The 21,321-nt window shown below is 41.1% G+C and overlaps 1 protein-coding gene across 1 annotated transcript in view; it reads left to right on the forward strand.

Annotated features, from left to right (window-relative positions):
* bsg (basigin) overlaps positions 1–21,321 on the forward strand; it is a 42,331-nt gene that overhangs the window by 16,028 nt on the left and 4,982 nt on the right. The window contains exons 2-5 of the mRNA XM_041204002.1: positions 3,788–3,965; positions 10,245–10,333; positions 14,221–14,357; positions 15,077–15,350. Of these exons, the coding sequence (XP_041059936.1) occupies positions 3,788–3,965; positions 10,245–10,333; positions 14,221–14,357; positions 15,077–15,350 (678 nt within the window). The remainder of the gene's footprint in view (positions 1–3,787; positions 3,966–10,244; positions 10,334–14,220; positions 14,358–15,076; positions 15,351–21,321) is intronic.

Raw genomic sequence — 21,321 nt, forward strand, 5'->3', positions numbered from 1 at the left:
ACGGCCCCTGGCAGCAGATGCCTCCATGTCCCCGTGGCGCTAAATCCTGCAGCAGGTGGCATGTGCGACCGACCAGTTCCCTGGACATGCTCATTCTTCGATGACACCGGTTCTCGATCATCGACAGGAATGACGAACACCGTCTATAGACCCTGGGTCTAGCGAGGCGTCTGAGTGATGGTTCGCTGTGGATCTTCAACTTCATCCGCGGGATACCCTGCCGCATCTTAATTTTGAGGGTGGTGCTCTTTCGTTGGCGAGCCAGGTGCCTCTGCCACACTTCTTCCCTGCTCCCTGTTAGCAATGAGGCTAAATCACCAGGCTCCATGATATTGATGTCGTCCTCCTACAGGATCAAAGAGAGAGACACATGGGTCAGCATATGTCTCCTAAGGACCTCTCTTGGTTAAGGTACCGGCTGCATCTCAAGACCCCTTCGCGTATGCCTCTTCCCTGATGTACTATGGGCAAAAGGTTGTGTACACTCACCTCTGAGCCTCTGAGTCCCGCTCAAAGTTCAGCTCGCCAGGTGCACACCTTTTAAAGGCAGTCTTAAATCGCACCACTCTGAAATCACGCCGATGTGGGAGGTAAGTTTGACGTGGCGGGATGATTCTAGCATGCCGGCACAATAATGAGATGCAAATGTATTAAAATTAAGTTCCTGATGTTGGACAGTGGGAAACGCAGTCCACCATTGACAGGCAGAGTGGACGATCACAAACTGGTTTCACAATGGCGTAAAACCAATACTTGGCCTTATCACCATATTGTCCGCTCATGGTGCCAAACACGCCTGCTGCCAATGGGAGTGTAAAATTCTACTCTGTCTTTTGCTTCACCACCACCACCACCCCCACCCCACCCCACCCATGCCACTTTTTTTTAGCTTTATGGACTTGAGAAAGGACAAAATAATCTCCTTGGTGTTAAACTATATGAAACCTAAAACAACATTTCTATCTCCAGTTCTCTGATACAGTAAAATCTTTTAGCCTGTGCACAATACTGTGGTGGTTGTTCACTGCTTCAATAGTTATACTTCAGTCTTAGCATGTGGTAATGGTCTTTGTGAAATTTTCATTATTTGTGCACTGAAATCCTTCCGAACTTAGTTTAGATTAGTTGAGTGTTGCACAAGAAGTGTTTGCTGAAAATGTTTTTTTTAAATCATGTACAATATGGATACACATGGCAAATAAGTCCAGTGACAACAGTGAACACTTGAGTGCTGCAAGTGCTGACGATCAACAGAACTCAATATATGAGAGCTGCTGAAGGAAAACAAATTACAAGCTGACGACATCTTTTTTATTAGGAAATTTAAAGGCCAGACTCCTTATATGCTTGTGTGTTTGAGGGAGTGGAGTGTGGTTTATGTGAGTACCTCATTTTGTAGCATTCCTTTTTATATGTTGTATGTTCATCCACTGAAACTTGTGGCTTAAGTTTTTATTCAATTTTCTGTTCTATTGCAAATGATCTTTTTGTTGCAGCTGGCTTTATAAAGTCACCGCTGTCTGAAGTGAAGCTAATGGAAGACAATGTAGAATTGAGCTGTGAGGTAATTGGAAAACCCACCCCTGAAATTCAGTGGTGGGGCGTAGGAGACAACGATTCAGAGGTCATGTCGCAGCTCTATGATGGTGCGCGACAACGGCGAGTCAAAATCAACTCCAGCTATAACATTGATGCCAAGAGTTCTATCAGGATCGTGAATCTAAGTATCGAGGACAGTGGCACTTATGAATGCAGAGCCAGTAATGATCCCTACCGCAATGATTTACAAAAGAGCCCAAAAATCAAGTGGATACGGTCCCAGGCGACATTAATAGTCATTGAACGTGAGTGGTGGTTGCCAAGTTGAGGCAGAGATGTTTACCAGTAGCTTAGTCCAAGTGCCTGGTATGCATTTGGTGCCCTTTTCATCATCCTTCCAAGAAAATCTCCTGGCACCTGCATTGCTGCCCTGTGATCAAAGCCACATCCAACCCTTTTCTACCCTGGCAGTTACCTGTTTTTATCCTGCGACTTGGCGCAAGGTTGTGAGATTGTTTTCCCAACTTTTGGATGTCAAAACAAAAATAATTGCAATTAACATATCATGACTCCCACTACAAAAACTCTGAATTGACGGTGGCCCAGCTGTCTAATTAAACTGATGAAGCACAATATTTTGGAGAACTGATGGATAACTACATGCTTTATATTTGTTTTATTTTACCCATGTGTTAAAAGACTTGTTCAGGCCTCTCCAAATAATCCTGGACCAAATTCTGTGATAAGAGATGTTAAATGTCTGGCTTACCACTTACTTTTCAGCATGGAAAAAAAAAACTTTTTTGTAATGTTGCAATCTCACACTCTTACTGGTCTTGCATTTTACCTTTACAACCAGAAGTTGGCAACTGAACAACTTTCTGGTACTTTAGGAAGGCATTGCATACATAACCTGTGGTTCTTATAAAGCCATGTACTTTCTCAATCACTGCTTTGTGATTGTGACATTTTGATGTGTGTAATGGCTGCTATGTTCTCCCTATCCTCCATGCTCCCACTTTGTGAGCTTCAAAGACTCCTTTATCCTCTCCTTGTCTTGGCCAATGCTGTAGTGCCCTTGCATTTTGCTGATTATGTTATAGTGGCTAAAATATTATAGTGCAAACCTTTTTAGTGGGGGGGGGAAACAGAATAAACAGGACCCTCAACTTCTCAGTGATTGGACATCTTGGTTATAACATTTTCTTTAAGACTTAAGAGCAGCAAACAAAACTTTCCTTAAGATGGAGATATTGTTGACATATTACCAAGGGTGCTTAAACAGTGCTGAAGATACATAACTTCTAAGTTTTACAGAATAGTTTTTAAGTACATTTTTAATAAACTTTGCATAAAGAGTGAATAAAGTGTAACCAGACTACTTTAACAGATACCTAAATGTCCTATTTAATTTGTGCAGGCTGGTCTTCATGGCAGTGGGGAAAATGGTTTTTTATCTCGAGTTTCATTGGCACATAGCTACAATAGTTTGATTGCTGTGATGCTGCAATTATTTTCTATTGGTTTTAAATATAAAGTGAAAATGCCCAGACCCTAATGAGATTTATTTATATATGGTATGAATTATTAAATTAGTTGGTTAACATTCTGGATCTATCTCATACTTTGTGGTCAGTGGAAAAACAACTTTTGATCATTATATAAGATAACGTGATAGATCTCGAAGAAAGAGAGATGCTTATTTCTAATCATGTTAGTGATAAAATATAATTATATGCCATTATATGAACAAAGTTGATTGGGAGTGACTACAATGTTTCCTAAAACTGAGAAATTAGATATCCATTGAATAGGTAGTAGAAGGAAGAGGTTTGCATTTTGCTGCTGTGATGAGCTTTAGTAGTGTACTTTCCACCCTTGAACTGATTAGTGCAAAAGATGTCTCAACAAAGCAATCATGTTTGTAATGCTAAAAAACACTTATCTATTTAGTTATTAGAGCAAGCTTTCACTTGACTATTGTTTTGAATTTTAAGTCATGTACTGAGTTGAAGACTGTTTCTTTATAGTTCATGTTTTTAAATTGTAACATAGTTCACATTACTTTGAGTTTTATTGTTATCTGTGCTTTGTGTAAATACGTTCTTACTATGAAGTGTTTAAATGTGGAAGCATACATTGGGTGAAGTATGGTAGCTTGATTACTCTAATGTTTTTGTGGTTACCCAGTCTCTGCATTCATAAAGTTTTCATTCAAGCCTGAAGCTTGTTCTATCTTTGCAACCAGACCCTATAATAGTTACGGATCCTTCCATCTTGGAGGCAGGGGAAATTTCAACAGAAACAACACTTCGCTGCAACCTGACAAATCCACCGTCTTCAATTGCGGGGCATGTGTGGAAAAAGGATGGCGAGAATATCTCATCCACCCGTGATGAAGAGGCTTCAACAATTATGGAATATAAGTATGTATCAATGCTTCCATTGCTGGCACAGCTCACCCAGCTGTTGAATAATTCCATGATTTAAAATGAAGAATCAGTAACATTTTGTTTCTTTTCCCCTATCATACAGATTCACCAATTAGGGTATTTTCTTCAAATAGTTCACTATTGCAGTGTTTTCCACACCCCCCCCCCCCCCCCCCCCCCCCCCCCCCCCCCCCCCCCCCCATTATTGTTCTCAAATTATCCTCCCTCCTCCCCCTCTTTCTGCCATAGGTGCCCTGAGTTTATCAACCCTCCAGAATTATTAATTGAAGAGTAGAATGTGAAAAGTATAAAACTAGGGACCACTAGTAGATACCCATTGACAAATCCAATAAGGAATGCAAGAGAGACTTGTTTACTCCAGTGGGAATATTGCTATTATGTGCAGTAGTTGAAGCGAATAGCCAAAATGCATTTATCGGGAAGCTAGATAAGTACATGAGGGGTAAAGGAATAAAAGGATATGTTAATAGGGTTAGATGAAGTAAGGTGGGAGGAGACTCATGTGGAACATAAACAAAGGCAGAGAATGATTGAGTTTAATGTCCTGTTTCTGCCCTGTGAATTCTGTACAAAGGGTCTTGTTTGTAACCTTCTGCCCTGTACTTGGTTAATTTTGAGAAGTGGTACCATGGTGATGGTGGATTGAGTCGTGCCATTAGTTCAACCTTTTTTCTGCTTAGCAGTTCTTTCAGTGTTTGCTACTTTTTTTCCTTGAAGTAATAATTTTCAGATAGTAGCATTAGTTCAACTGGTGCAGTGAAAGTAAGACTTGGGCCTGCTAGTAGTTTAGACAAAAGTGTCTTAAGGATTTTTGTCCATGAGCAAAGTCCCACTTTATCAAATATTAAAATTAATATGCAGCATAATCTGTACCAGGACGTTCAGTATAATTGCTCTTACATTTACTGCCACAACTGCTTCAAAATTGAACCGCAGAAATGTAAAATGTACTTACGTTTTGGGGACAGAGAGAAGAGTTTCCTGAATTTCTCTCTTTTCTCCACCCCCCCCCCCCACCCCCCATATTTCAATTCCTTTGTGCCACTTAACCAAAAAGATATTTTCACAGCATTTATAAATATTCTGGGTTTTGATCTAACATTGTACTGATTCTTGTTTTATTTAACAATCATTTGAAATTGTCCATTGGTACATGGTGTGCATTTGGTCCAGTCTAGTGTTACAACCACAGCCGATGTTAATTGCTGCGCAAACCAAATCTCAGAGGGAAACATGGCCTATGGGCCACAACCTTTTTTTGTATTCTGAAACCGAGAAGATGATGATGTACCAGTCTCAGCAGTAAGAGGTCCAGTAACGCTTTTTTACTTTTAATTTTTAAAATCCTAAGCTTTATTCACAAAATAAAAGAGAACTTAAGCACACAAGGTTACATATATACAATTAAGCTTAGTCATACAAAACATTGCCCCAAAAACACTCTACTTGATCAAATCCACAAATAAACACCTTCCAGGCAAGATTTCCTTATCCAGTAATATTACACAAGGCAAACTGCTGCAGCTTCAATAAAGGTGTACCACATGACCTTTACCCTCTTCTAATCTGCAGTAGAATCTATTTCAGAATAAAACTGCTTGCTACAGCCCAAGACTTTTCTGGCTTGACTAGATGGGTGATTCAAACTGCATCCTCTCTCAGCCCCAAAGCTTCAGCTATCTCAGCAGCTCCAGCTATCTCTAGCCATCTCTAGCTCAACAGCTATATCCAGCTGTCCACAGTAACTCTAATATACCTTTTCCCTTTCATCTCCATTCCATTACTCTCATACCTCTTTGGAACTCGAAACCTTCCAAATATAAGATCTTTCATGTTTTCATCTTGTCTTTGCTTTTGGGTCAATAAAATATAATATTCCCACTACTGTTTACTTATGGAACTCCTGCATTATGCAAACATTTTCCTTGATACCTCTGACTCCCCTTTGATATTCAAATAAACTCTCAACTTATCTAAAAACACAAATGTTAGATGTGACCTATTTACTTGTACCTCAAACTTAACACCTCTATCCGTTTCATGTTTCCAAACCCCTCCCCAGACACCCAGCCTTTTTTTCAGAATAACACATTATTAAAAATAACATCCATTCTCATACTAGTTAATATTTCTGTATATATATTTTTTCCCGAACTTGATCATTTGTTTCTATGTCTCCTGCTTTTTGCCTTACACTTTTTTTTTCACATTTTTTTTTGCATGCCTTCACGAGGGGTATGGGGAGAGTGTGGGAGTACAGCATTTAGATGGAGGATCTGCCATGATCATATTAAATGGTGGAGCAGGCTCGAAGGGCTGAATGACCTACTGCTCCTATTTTCTATGTATTGTCTCTGTACCTCCTCTACCTGGTTATTTAATTATTTTCCATACTCCATTCTATAAACCTAACACCAATTTTCCCACTGTTTAAACTCCTCTGTTTCATTGTTGCATGAAGACTTGGGTTCAGACTCTGGCTTCTTCAGCAAGCCTGTGCATTGCCACAAAATATAAATTTTTGGGATGGGGTGTGAAACAGGCCGCTTATTTCTAAATTGGCTTTAGTGACAACATTATGTAATATAACTAATCAAATGTATGCATGTGGATAAACATTATTAATATGGATAACAACTTTATACCATCTCCCAAACCTGTGACCTCTTCTACCTATATGAATAAGGACTGGAAGACACCACCTTCAGGTTCCTCTCCAAGTTCCACAATACCTTGACTCTTGTGCATCAAAATCCTGGGGCTGAATCTTCCCACCATCAGAGGGGTTGTGCGGGGTGGGCAGGAGTGAGCGGGAACCCGATCGGCACCCCGATCAGGTGCGCGCTGCCATTTTACGTGGGCGGGCCAATTAACACCCCCGGAAGAGCTGTGCCGGGTGGGGGGGGTGCGTGGGGAATTCCCTGAGTCGGGCCCTAGAGCGCAGAAATGCCGTGAGGTTAGCTTAAGTTTTGTAAAATGTAATAAAGGTTAAGAAAAAAAAATTTAAGGACATATCCCCTCATGTGAAACTGTCACATGAGCTGGGTCATGTCCAATAATTTTTTCAAAAAATTTTATTTAATTAATGAACCCTTCATGAAACCTCATCCCACCCATGGATGAGGTTTCATGAGAAATACAAAGGCTGCCTGGGCTCTTTCAGCAGTCTTCACAGCTTTAATTACTTTCTTAATGGCCTTTGACAGTTCGGCGGGTGTGCAGCTGAAGATGGCTGTGCGCCAGCCGAACTGACAATCTAAATGATGTGCAGTGACGTCAGGATGTCTGCCTGACATCACCACGCATCATTTTACGTGTCGGCAAGCGGGCCCCGCCTCCGCTCCCTGACGGGAAAATTCTTCCCCTGGAGTTTCCTACCATACAGTGAGAGGGCCTTCACCACATGGGCTGCAGAAGAAGGATCAGTATCACCTTCTCAATGTCCTTGTTAGCAATGCCCATAACCCCAAGAATGAATTTTTTTTTAAATTTGAACAATGTCTTCATTTTTTTTAAAGTCTGAAAGACATCCCTAGAATGTTAATTATTTTGAGCACTCAAGTGGGTTACTTTAAATTGATACATGCATATGTACATAGGTATACAAAAGTGTATCTTTATAAATTAGTATTTAAACATGTTCTCAGAGTAGAGATAGATGGAGAATCTGAAGACTAAAAGATAATTGATCACAATTGCTTAAGAAACCAGTGTTGTGATTAAAATAATGGGAAGTTTAATTCCTATCAATTATGGATTATAAACATTATTTGTAGTAATAAAAAAGAGAAAAACGATGTTTGAGGAGTGAGCTGGATTTTTTAAAAATAGAAAGGCTCAAATAAGATATCCGCTTTGCAGAAAAACCCAATTTCTAAATTTTTCAATTTACAATTTTCTCCATGTAAAATGTTTTATTACTCAAAAATTGAATTAATGGGCAATTTCAGTAGATAAACTTTGAATAAAAAGAAATAAACTGTAGATCTTTACAGCACTGTAGCTAGGACTAGAAATCAGGCCAATGCTAAAGGACGGGAACAGCAGGTGAAGCAATGAGACCTGACAGCAAATGGTCAGTATGGGAAAGCAGGGCCTGCCATCACTTGGAAGTGGATGGCTGAAGGCTTGTTATGGGATGCCATGGGCAGTAGAACCCTAGTTGGTTCCTGAAATGCTGCTAGACGACTTGGAATGTCTGTTGTTAGAGGTGGACATACTTTTGTTAATAGAACCACTGTTGGCAGAGCTAAATAGTGACAGCAAGAGTTTATCAGTAAATCCAGCTGTTCCTTAACCTCTAATGCTTTATTAGTTTGAGGTGCCAAATGTATTTAAACAAAAATGTTACTTAATGTATCTTGGTGAAATAGCAAAAGGCTGAGGAATAAATGGATTAAAAAATCAAATGCTGTTTATGCACAGGAACCATGAGAAATGGATTCTTCTGAACATTTTACATTTTAAAGGTTGATTAAAATCTCCAAAATAGATTTTGTCCCTTGCATTGTTTCTTACTGAAAGAGTTGCATTATGAGTGTTTTATCTGTATTGTAAAACCAAGATACTGTGGATGCTTGAAATCTGAAATAAATACGGAAAGTGCTGGTAAAGTTAGCAGGTCTGACAGCATCTGTGGAGAGAGAGAGAGACTGTGCTTCCTGTAAGAACTCTTATCCCATTCTCTCAGTTCCTTCCCAACCACTGTGGTTCACAGGGTCCTCCAACCCATCTCCCGTGACTCTACCCCCACACCTTCCCCTCCCTCCCGGAACCATGATAGGGTCCCCCTTGTCCTCACTTTTCACCTCACCAGCTTCCACATTCAAAGGATCATCCTCTGCTACTTCTGCCAACTCCAGCATGATGCTACCACCAAACACATCTTCCCCTCACCGCCCCCCTGTCAGCATTCCATAGGGACCGTTCCCTCCGGGACACCCTGGCCCAGTCCTCCAGCAGCCCCACACCTCATCCCCTTCCCGTGCAATCACAGAAGGTGCAAAACACGCCCCTTTTCTTCCTCCCTCCTCACCATCAAAGGGCCCAAACACTCCTTTCAGCTCTGCTTCACTTCTACCTCCTTCAATTTGGTCTACTGCATTCGCTGCTCCCAGTGCAGTATCCTCAATAACAGGGAGACCAAATGCATGCTGGGTGACTGATTTGTGGAACACCTCCGGTTTGTCCGCAGGCAGGAGCCAGACCTTCCTGTCGTTTGCCATTTCAACACACCATCCTGCTGTCTTGCCCACATGTCTGTCCTTGGCCTGCTGCAATGTTCCAGTGAAGCCCAATGTAAACCGGAGGAACAGCAACTCATATTCCGATTAGGCACTTTACAGCCTTCAGGACTTAACATTCAGTTCAATAACTTCAGACCATGAACTCTCTCCTCTATCTTCACCCCTTTTTTAAGATTTATTTTTATTTTTTATTTACTTTATAATTTATTTATTGTTTTATCCCCTTTTTTAACCTTTTTCCCCAACCACTGCCCCTCCCCCCAACCTACCCGAAAGGGCAATCTTTTACTTTTTCCAGGTTGTTATTTCACAGAATGCTTACCCTTGTACTGCTATTCACACATTCTGCTTTCTTACCTTTATGCCACTATTAGCACCTTCTTTAGCTCATACCGCTACCATTAACACTCCCTTTGTCTTGTGTCCATAGCATCTTTGTCAGTCTCTCCTTAGCCCCCACCTATTGCTGACCTTCTATCCTGCTTTACCTGCTCCACCCCCCTTAAACAGTATCAATTTCATCACATTTCTTACTTCTCTTTAGTTCTGAAGAAGAGTCATAAGGACTCTTAGGTTAACTCTGTTTCTCTCTCCACAGATGCTGTCAGACCTGCTGAGTTTTTCCAGCATTTTCTGTTTTTATATCTTCATTGTGTTGCTTGACATCTTCGTTACTTTAACAACATTTCTTGAAATATGCAATGAAACTGCACTCGAGAAGATGCCTTAGAAATTCTGTTTCTGTTATAAGATCTCGTGTATGGAGTAGTCACTTGCCATACAGGCTTCATTAGTTACAACTGGTATGTAGGAAAGTTTTTAGTTGAAACTTGTCCCAGATGGCGAGAGAATCAGCTTTAGATTTTGTTAGAAAATGTTGACATAGAGTTGCCTCCTTAATTGCATAAGCATTTCACCCAGAAAATTCATTATTGTTCTTGGTATATACCAGATTTGTTTGTGCTTTAGATGCAATACCTTCATCTGTAGCACTTTTTTTCTTCAGGCTGACTGCTGTTGATGCAAAACATTCAGGGGTGTACAGCTGCTGTTATTTTACTACACCTCCTGTCAATAATTCCATCCTTGTGAAAGGTAAGAGAATTTTTATACAATTCTTGATTGTTGTATGAATAGGCTAAATAAAAGTACAGGTTTGAGACCTACCCAACTGCTGTAGTAGGTGTGCAAATAATTTTAATGGAAGTGATGGTAAGAGGAGAAGTCTGCTTGTTTATGACTTCATTCTATTCCTGATGGAGTTTGCTCTTTGTAACAGATTGAAGTAGATTTCACCACCTCATGGTTAGCCCGTCTAATTCTACCGCCAGTGTCCTAGGCCAGAATTTTGCCCTGGCTGAGTGGGTGCACAGTGATGTCGGGGGGGGGGGGGCGTCCCAGCGCAGTTGCATTACCTCGCAATATTTCAGTCGCAGGTGCATGCGGAAATCTGAACCGTGCCCGCTGACAATTGAAGAGCCAACTAAACCTATTTAAAGACTAATTAACTCTGATTTTGAGTAGCAGAAAAGGTGGCCGATGATGCCGCTAAGACACCCAAGGACTGTAGCTGAGGAGAGCTATAACCACAGTCATGTCTCCACAGGGACAATAATTGAGAAGACCATCAGGCCTTCTCAAAATGAGGTTTTCCTGCTTGGACTGCAGTATCCTCCTGAATGCGTCGCCCTTATTGTTGTGCAGCGCGTAGCAGACAACAATCTTGCTCTCAAAAGGGGGGACACATTGGAGAAAGAAGACAGCAGTGCTGTTCCAGAGGCCGCAGAGGATGATTCAAGTGTTGAATCTGAGGAGGAGCCTGAGGGGGAAGATGTCGATGTGAGGATGCTTATAGGAGGCAGGGAGGTTTTGATTCAGAGGACTTTGTTAAAAATCCAAAGCAAGGAGTCAAGGTGATGGCAAAGGAAAGGCCACCTAAGTGATCGGTGTTGACGAGGCACTCCTGTTACCCTTTACTCAAGTCTTAACTTCTGAAATAGACTTTTCAGTCCTTCATATATATGACACATGACTGCCAGGCCTCTTCTCTTCCCTAACAAATGCATGAATCACACTAAGGCCATTGCACATTATCTTACTTTTTAATATTGAAGGCAAAGATATACATGCACCCTTACATGCAGGAGAAATTAATCACCTGTGAGAGTCCTTATGTGATCATTGTGACTTAAATTTCCACTTGTGAGTGCTATGTCTTGGTGCTGCCTCCTCACTGGCAGTTGGGTTGGAGACAGGCTGCTGACTCGGATGTCCCGTCTGGGCGGGAGAATACAGCGCCATGCCTGGGCACTCCTCAGTCATCGTGGTCTCCTAAGATTCGACAGTCATTAGCAGAGGAGTGGAGGAGCTGCTGCCGTCAAGAGTGCCCTGAGACGAGCCCCCCGATGTGAGCTGCAGGTCATCTGCCAGCGTGAGGTTGGTTTGAACCTCCCTGCTTACCATAGAATGACAGGGATCTAGCGAGTTATTAAGTGCCTCACCCATCTCTCACATTGGCAGTGATCTGCTGAGGTCACTGCCATGTGTGGGCTTGTAGGTCTGAAAACAACCCCAGAAAATCCTGATCGAGTTCCTGGAGCTGCCTTGTCATGAGAGTCACAACTCTTTCTGGAGGAAGCTGTGGGTTCTGAGCTCTGGGCCAACGCAGTGTTCGCACTCCACATGGACTCCTCCATCACTGAGACCATGGCGCACAGACCCTCAGGGATCTCTGCCAGGTCTTCACGCACATCCCGCTGGACATCCAGCATCTGCTGCTTGATGAATGACTCCAGAGGCTCACATCTGCCTCTGGCTTAGCATCGTCCTTGTCTCCAGCAATCCTCCAGCTGCTAGCGCCCTGGGGACACACTGCCTCTGCCATCTCCTCAGGCGGTTGTGACATGTCTTCACCAGTGTGTACAACCATCTGCTCCGATACACACATGCCCAGTGATGTGTCTGTATCTGCACTGATGTGCATGTTACAGAGGCAGGATATGATGCGGGTGCATCTGACAGCTGGTCATGCTCTGAGGTCAAGGGGGGTGCTCCTTGGGGTCCTTCTGGGGTCGTGATGATGTTCCATCTGAGGGAGAAAGAAAAAAAATATCAGTATTGAACAGTATTACTAAGTCAGAGCGCATGCAGTCTGGTTGCTTCTCAGAATGGACTTCTGGCTAAGCAAAGACTTCTGAATGGATGAGCAATGGGGATTAGTAGATTTCACATGTCAGTCTCACAACCACTGGCCTACATCTCTCATACCCCCCACCAATCTCTTCCCTGTCCACTAGACTGTTCAAGATCCCTGCCTCTCTGCGACCAGTGGATCTGGCTCCATGTTTGCAGGCCATCTCCTTGCTCCTCCGTCTGACAAGAGAAGGTAGTTTGGGACCCACCACTCGTCCATCCTCACTCCACATTGTGACTCATTTTCTCTTACAAGGACAAAATGCTTTCATTAGACCCTCTTTAGATGCCAGAAAATCCCTACTTTCCACCACCACCACTGCCCCCCCCCCCCCGACATACATGCCAGCCATAGTCTATCAAAGGCACAGGATTATGTGCCACTTGATGCTCTGTATTTCACACCCATGACCACCAACAATTGCTGCCACCCACAAAGACACCTACCCAAGGTCCTACCATATGACATCATGCCCGCTGACCCGATCTCTGTCCAGGCTGCCTTTGTCACATGAAGTGGCCTCCTCTTACCGTCTCACAACTGCAGTATGTCTTGTTGGGCATTGACTGCCACCAGCAAAACCCGCAGGCACTCATTGGAAACGTGGGTGGCAGATTGGCTCTGGGCATTCCCATTCCTCCTGGCTTGGGCTGTGGGTATGATTGACATACTGCAGACAAAAACAGCACAATAACTGAAGTGATGAATCAAACAGCTCGATTTTCAAAGCTGCTGCCTGAGGCTCTTGGACACAGACTTCCAGCCTTCAGGGAGCTCCACTTAAAACTCCTGCCTACACCATTACTGGTCCCAACTCCCGCTGCCTTCCTGCTGGCAGGCTGATCCTTTTTCAGCATGTGTTTCATGCTGGCTGGCAGTTAATTGGCCAGCCTATGTGACGTTGATATCGGGAGCCGATTGCAGGAGGAGTAAATTTCTCATCCACTTCCAGCCCCTCTGATCGTGTTCGTCCCTCAAGCTAAAATTTCAGGCCCTAGTATATTGAACAGCTAGGCCTCCGTAATAGGTCCTGTAGACTTTGGGTTGAAAATGAGCAGAAATGGCTGGCATTCTCCATCCCAAAAGATGGTAAATTACAGGGGCATTGGGTAGTGCAGTGTAGCAGGACTCTGGTTAGTTTTGTGGAGCCCAATAAGCACATGTGGCTTCACAAAAATAAATTTTAAAAAACTTAATTTTGGGCTTCTCTGGCTGGACTGCCAGCTGACGCTGGGTGGGGCATGCACAGATCCATCCCAAAATGGCATCGGGAGTATACTGGATGTTATAGGAGCTAATACCTAAATTAGCTCTATGCTATTTTTAATGGCTGTTCTGGCCACCTATTCAGCTGGCAAAATGATAATAGAGGAATGATCTGATAAGTTCTTGCCCTATCACGCAGTTTCTGCCAAGCCGATGGCTTCAGTATCTTCCCCCATTCTTCTATTCTAACTCTAGTTCTTAAGCAACTGATGGTGAAGGCACCAAAGATATAGAATTTTACTTTTAAAATAGAATGGGGAAGTCCACATGATCAATGGCTGCATAGTAGCATGTAGATACGTGTTCTCTATTTTATTCTTATATATTGAACCTAAACACATTCCGAAATGAAAAGCAAGTAATTAACATTTCTCTCTGGCACTGAAGCAATTTGAATTACAGTACTGTGAAATAATAGTTCAAGAATCTAGGAATTTAATGCGTTACAGTACCTGTCACTATTGGTACCATCAAGAAAAATTGGACTTGATTTGAAAATAAGTAAATTGTTTTTTTAACCTAGCTCCACCTGGTGTGAGCAGCGACAAGAAATCTGAACATGGAAATGAAGGAGATGTTGGAGTCCTGACATGCAAGAGTAGTGGGTATCCACCAGTTGAGAGCTGGTTGTGGTCCCGGAATACTAAAGGCGGTAATGAGGTAAACAAGGACCTAATTAAATAACTGTTCCTGGATGTCTAAGATATCCCTGTAGTTTGATCACACCCATCCAATGTTATTTACTCCTTTATCCATCGCTTTTTCTGCTTTGAAACGCAGCACTTCCTTCCAGTGGATGGAACGTTTTTTTTATCAACTATTAAGATAGCTCTTTTATCTTCCTGTTGGGACAAACATGATTGAAGTACGGCCATCGTAGAAGTTTGAGTATTCGTTCTGTTATTGTGATTCTTGTCTTGGGATCACACTTTACAACTTTGTTTATAATGTTAGAATTGGATTCATGAGCACACTATTGCACTTTTTTAATATAATGGAGATTTCCAGTGGGTGAAAGCTGGGAGTAAAATATCATTTTAAGCATATAATTAAGGGAAATTTGTGTAAATATGTTTTTTTACATCTATTATCATTTTTTTGTTGAGCATCAGTCTGAATTGATCAATATTTTTGGTTTGCTCGTCAAACAAAACCCAGATGAGGGAGATGTTGGAGCACTAACATGTAAGAGCAGTGGGTATCCACCAGTTGAGAACATGGCAGATTAAAGCCACTTATGAAGGAAACTTGAGAATCAAGAATGCCTAATTCACATGAAAATGCTTCATTAGAGTTGAGAAAGTTGTGCATATTTGAGTACTTTTGCTGCTTGCGAATTTGAAATGAATATTTTAAGGGAACACTTGTTTCCAATTTAGATAATTGTCAATGGAACAAAGAAATTTCAAATCAAGATTGCAGGAAATAAGACAGAGTTGCGCATCTATCCTCTGAATATTGAAGACGACCAAGGAGATTACTCATGCAATGCAACTAATGAGATTGGTACAAGAGCGGAGATTATTCACCTTCGAGTTCGTGGCCGTTTTGCTGCTCTCTGGCCCTTTTTGGGAATCGTTGCAGAGGTGATTGTGCTCGTTGCAATTATCTTCATTTATGAGAAAAGGAGAAAGCCTGATGAAATTTCAGATGGTAAGTTAACGGCAGACTTTTTAATCGCTTACAGTATGTATGATCAAATGCTAACTAGCAGGTTCAAGAGTATTAGAATAACTTAATCTTAACCAAAATTGACCCAAGAGAAGTGTACCCAAACTCCTTTGTGGACTGAGTTTCCAAACGAGCTGATGTTGAGGATATGCTTGGAGTAACTGTGTTAAGCTTTTGGAGAGGTCCCTCAACCTACATTGAATTTCTCTTGTCTCATTCTTCCCAAATGTCATAATCTCTTAACACCATTTGGTAATCTGTGTAAAGCATGGAACATGCTGGGAATGAACCTGCAATGCTTTGACCATTAAGGAGGTGAACAATGCAGTTTTATAAATTCTGTTTTGGGGCTTAAACGTGTGGAGAAAAAAAGGTCATTTACATTTAATTGGACACATTTCCTTTGACCTTAAAATTAAAATATCAAATGAAATGAAACATATTCTTATTCCTGGGAAAACAAATCCCAGCAGAGTAATTGCTAATGCCAACCAAATAAATGTGCATCATAGATTAGAATGAATAAATCATCTTATAAGACATATTTTCTTAAATTTCTATACTTGTTTTCTTGCATTTAAATTTGTGTTAATAGAAACCTTTCCTCATTCATCTATTTATCATTTATAGTACTTTTTTTGGTGACCTGTTTCTGCATTAACCTTTGCCCTTTCAGTTTCTGCAATACCCTGTTTCAATTGTAGTGAGGTGATTTGTGATGATGCTGGGGAAAGTAGCAAAAAAGATGAAATGTCCCACAGGTTGTGTGTCAAATCCAGCTATCCGAAAACCAGAGTTGTCTAAAAACCGGAAATTTTAACTGTTGTTAAATGAGTCAAATACCTTGGCAGGACAATTCAACTAGTTGCTGTATTGGCAAGGCGACATGCCGGACTAATTATTGATTTCACACGCCGGTCTTTTCCTGTGCTTCGAGTGACCCTTAACCCCACTTATTGATTTGATTTCATGTGTCTCCTATTAATTGAGTTAAGGTTCCAATTTTTTTCTCAAAAAAGCTGGCAAGATCCTAAATCCGGCATGGACTCAGTCCCACGGTTTTGAGGCACTGTACCTGTATTATTTGTGGCATTGTAGGAGACCGGGGTCTGAACCAGACCAACTAGACTTGTTACTTTCCCCAGCATCATCACAAGTCACCTCACTACAATTGAAACAGGGTTTTGCAGAAACTGAAGGGGCAAAGGTTAATGCAGAAACAGGTCACCAAAAAAGTACTGTAAATGATAAATAGATGAATAAGAAAAGGTTTCTATTAACGCAAATGAAAAAGCTGTTAAGTGGAACATTAAGAGGACTCTGGGGTAAAATTTCCCTGGGGGCTCTCTGAAGTGCAGCAAGCTCTCTACTCTATTTCTTCATCAGAGTCCTAGAAAGAAACAACCTCAAAGATTTGATCTTTCACTGAAGTTACAGTGGGTGATTGGGAGAATCTGAAGAAATTGTTATTGCCCTTGTATTTCTATGGAGCAGACAGCAACAGCTGTCTTAGAACAGTCCAAGACTCTTCATGGATGTGTAATTGCAAAAACAAATGAGCCAGGAATGAGGTGTAAGGGTAGGTGACCATAAGCTTGATCAAAGAGGTTGGTTTTAAGGAGCTCCCTAAAGGTTGAGGGGGGGTGACAGAAGAGTTTAGGAAGGGAATTCCAGAAGAACTTGATTTATTCTCAAAAGAAATGTACGTATTGTCATGAAATTGTGGTCATAAGGCTACCCTTGTAAGCCAGTTTATAAATCATAGGGTGGGATTTTCTGTCCTTGCCCACTGCCGGGATTGTCCGGCCCCACCAAAAGTCATTGGACTTCCCATGGCAGGTCCCACCACAATGGGGTCGGAAAATCCTGGCTGTAGTTATTTTTTGCATTACTCTTCTCGCAAAGTTTTGAATTTGCTATGAAAATAAGCTTCATATGAGCTTCAGCAGTAATGAACAAATTCAATGTTGCCTTCTTTGTCTCTATTTTAATCCTGAATGAACTAAGTAATGGGTTTGTCATTTTTATTATGTGCATGTGAGCTGTGTCACTAAGTGGATCAAAATGTTAAATTCTGTTCTATGGGATGTGTCTGTTCACCAGTGACCCAAACTAAAATAAAAAGCAAGCGCTGGACATGCGCACCCAGTTGGTGAGAATCTTAAAGGTAAAAGAAAAGTTAATGATTTGGATATAACCCTTTGTCAGACTCTAGGATACACTAAACATTTATTTGTATTTTCTTTTCTTAGAATCTGCCTGGTGGATTGTGTATTTCCAGCATTTGTTTTTTTTAATTGTGTAGTTGGTTTGCTTGAGAGGGATCATCAGTTCTTATCCTCCATTCTATTTATTGTACATGCAAATGACTGACTTGTGTTTGGTATTCTATTGACTAAGTAGGTGAGAGTAAAGGTATGTGTTTAGGTGTATGCCATGAAGTATTTTCCTAATACTGAATTTGAAACCTAATTTTAAACTCAACTGGTGTAACTATATCTTTTATAGGGAGTTAGAGTTTTATTTTTGTCTTCCGTTGCTGGTTAAAGTTTGATGCGGATAGACTGATCATACTTCACCTGCCTGTCTAGTTGCACAATATCTAGCCTCATAGTAAATGCACCCTCTGATGCGTTGTAAATGGGCAATTAAATTTTTCATTGTTAAATAGTTGCATTGTAATATGTTTTAGAGAGAGACTTTTTGCAAATTAGTACATAGTTACAGTGGGATGGCGTGTTATTTCTGTTGTCGGATTTCTATTGTCTGAAAGTTTAGATTAGCAATTGTAAACAAGGCATGTCACTGCAGGTGCCCATCTGCAGAGTATTCAATTACTGAAACTGGATAAAATGGTCCCAATATTTGCAGAGAGGATGTGGGGGCTCCTGCCAGCTACCAGGAAACCCAGAATAGGGGAAACACAGGGGTCGCTGCTGAATTTAACAGCTAGACCTCATTTGTACTGTTGTACTCCATTTGATGCTTGTCTACTGACCATATTGAGAGGTTGGATGGCTGCCAGGTGGGAAAGGCAGCAGCTCGGGAAGAGAGAGAATGGAGGAGGAGAGATAGCAAGGAGTGAGGGTGCGGGTCAGCCAATCGTGGCAGGTTAACTTGGGGGTAGGGACCGGGGGAAGCACTCCTGCTCCTCCGGGCCCACGAGATGTGCTAGAAAAGCACTTGCTTGTTCCATGCAGCAGTCCTCACATTTAGTTGCTGGATCTCGTAAGCCTTGGGAAATGCTATCCTTGGCCATTAAATCAAAATAACTGTCAAAAACTGAGGCACGGAGCCTCATTATCATTTTCCAATTACAGACCTTACTCTGGAGTTACTTACTACTCACCTGAGCCCATCCCCCGCACCCACCCAACCTGATTAAACTGGAAATAGGTATGGTTGCAGCAGAATGGGTTCGGGCTTCCCGCTCTTGAGAACCTTAACACCCCATCACAGTCCTGTGGATCATGGGGATTTAAAATTCCCCCAAATTTACCATGCCATTCCCCCCACCTCCTGACTGCCCCCAGTTATTAGTGTTCATTCAGGCTGAATAAAAATCAATATTTCCCATAAGGAAGAATAATCTTAACCTGCTTTACCAATTTTAAAATGTAGTCACTTGAAATATGATGCCTATAATCTGCATCTTTATGATTCCACTAAAGGGGGGATTTTACGCACAATTATCTGCATGGGCTGTCTTGACTAAGCTCCATGTTGTTCTAAAATACAGAGAACTGACAAGTGAGAATGTGTTCCTTTTAACATTTGTAATATTATAACATCAAACAATATTTCTCCGTTTTAGTTAAATCTTGAGCAGCATGCGACAAGAGTTATGAGAATATAATTGCCATTCAGTTTGACTTGCTACCGTTGCTTTAGTCAAATCGGTAAGTCGCTGCCAACTTAGGATATGTGGGGCTGTAGTGAAATTGACTTTAGCCAAAAGAGTGAAACAGTCTCAGTGCATCTACAGCCCATTTTACTTAGGCTGCTGTTTTGTTTCCACAGCATTCTGCTTTATTTCCATCAAACTTCAGTAGAAAAGTTAATTGGACACTGTGTAAAATGGGCTGGTTGTTGGTGATGAATCTTTGTGCTACTGGCAAAGACTAATTTCACCCCAAGATATTTGGTTACAGATGGTGTGCGGTGATGTGACCATTAAAAACTATCTGGGAGCGTTGATGTTTTAAGGCTTCTGATCAGCTGCATTCAGGTGTCTCATTACGTAATTGAAGCAAAATGCTATTCCTTGATGAAAAATGTTTTCTTTCTCATTTGCTGCTGGTTCATATCCTGCGGTAAGTGGAATAAAATGCATGTCGTTCTGAAGCGACATACTTCACTACCTGAGTCGCTCAGAATTCAGGTTCCTGCCATCTCTGCACAGCTGTGCTTTTCATGTGTTTAGCATTAAGCTACTGTAAATCGAATAAGTTGCTGGTTCAACAGACCCTTTATCACTAGAATGCCATAAAGCCATTTAGTATGTTTAGCCATGTTTGTTTCTCAGCACACTTCATTCTAAAATTGAAGAACAATTCCTGAATGGACAATATGGAAGATAAAATTAGTATTCAAAGCTGCAATGTCAAGCGTAAGAATACCTGTAAATTCTTTTACATCCTACATTATTTTTACCTACGTTCAAAATGGAACATAATACTGTGTTTTATAGAAGTTTTGTGATTTAAACACATCCCATTAATCTTTCAGTATGCAGGACATTGTACCAAGACCTACAGATAGCAAATATTTACCTTTTTTTGAATTAGGATGTCCTCGGAGGACTTCGATCTTCTTATAATGTTTATCACTTGTTATTCTACCAAGATGATATTAACTCAGGTGATTACTACTAATCTTGATAACCTAAATAATTGCACCATATCATAAATATAAAAATGCTGCTGAAAGATCAGGAAAATTTGATGAGATGGGAGGAAGTTTGGCATAACCTATTGCTGCTGCTACCATTTCCACAGGAATTTTGGAAGGAAAAAGTAATAATGGAATCATAGAATGGTACAGGACAGAAGGAGGTTCTTCAGCCCATTGTGCCTGTGCTTGTTCTTTGGTAAAGATATCCAATTAATCTCATTTCCCTGCTCTTTCCCCATAGCCCTGTAAATACGACCTGACTTGTAGTAGTTTTTGATTCCCCCACCCAAATGATAACCATTTCTATGTGCCTTGTCAAAGGAGTCTGATAAAATAATTTTACATAATTTCTGGCTACTATGGGTTCAAAACAATTTTGACCAACCACATTCTTTTATGAACCAATATTTTGCTAGCCTTATGTTTAGTTATTTCGTAGCTTTTATGTGTAACAATTTTGGTCAGTGACAGCGGTTTTCGATTTACAGTACTGCTAAAATGGAAACAAATGGGATTAGGCGCAAGGTGCACTCCCCTAATCCGAGTTCATGTTTAATAGGTTTTGGCATTCTCAAAATGTCTCCAAACCAAATCTCATTTGGAAATTGGTTTTAAAAAGAACCTTCTGTGTTAAAATTGTAGTTGAAACAAAAAATATTGTTTTACAGGATATCATGATTGAGGGTTTTTGGAGAATTCCAAAGCCTTGAGCCTAAACTTGTCCCATATTTAGGACGAGGAATGCTAAACAGTTTGCTGATAGAACGAAGTTGCTGCTGATCTGCAGCTCTACTCTTGTGCTCGTTTTTAGAGTTCTGCTTACTTTAGTGCTGATTTTAGGAGTAAGAAATCGCTGCTTTTTTGCTTACAGGTTTAAGGTAATAGGTTTGAGAACCACAAATCATAGCCGAAGTGGCAAAACAAACTCCTATGGGAAATCATCTGTTTTTAGGGAATACATCCGTTACCACAGTAAACATGTTTGACGCCTGAAGGTAACTTCTCGAACAGTGCATTTTGAAATTAAGGTGCAGTTTTGCTTCTGGTTTGCTGTGGATCC

This window comes from Carcharodon carcharias, chromosome 14, assembly GCF_017639515.1.
Source record: "Carcharodon carcharias isolate sCarCar2 chromosome 14, sCarCar2.pri, whole genome shotgun sequence".
NCBI lineage: Eukaryota > Metazoa > Chordata > Chondrichthyes > Lamniformes > Lamnidae > Carcharodon > Carcharodon carcharias.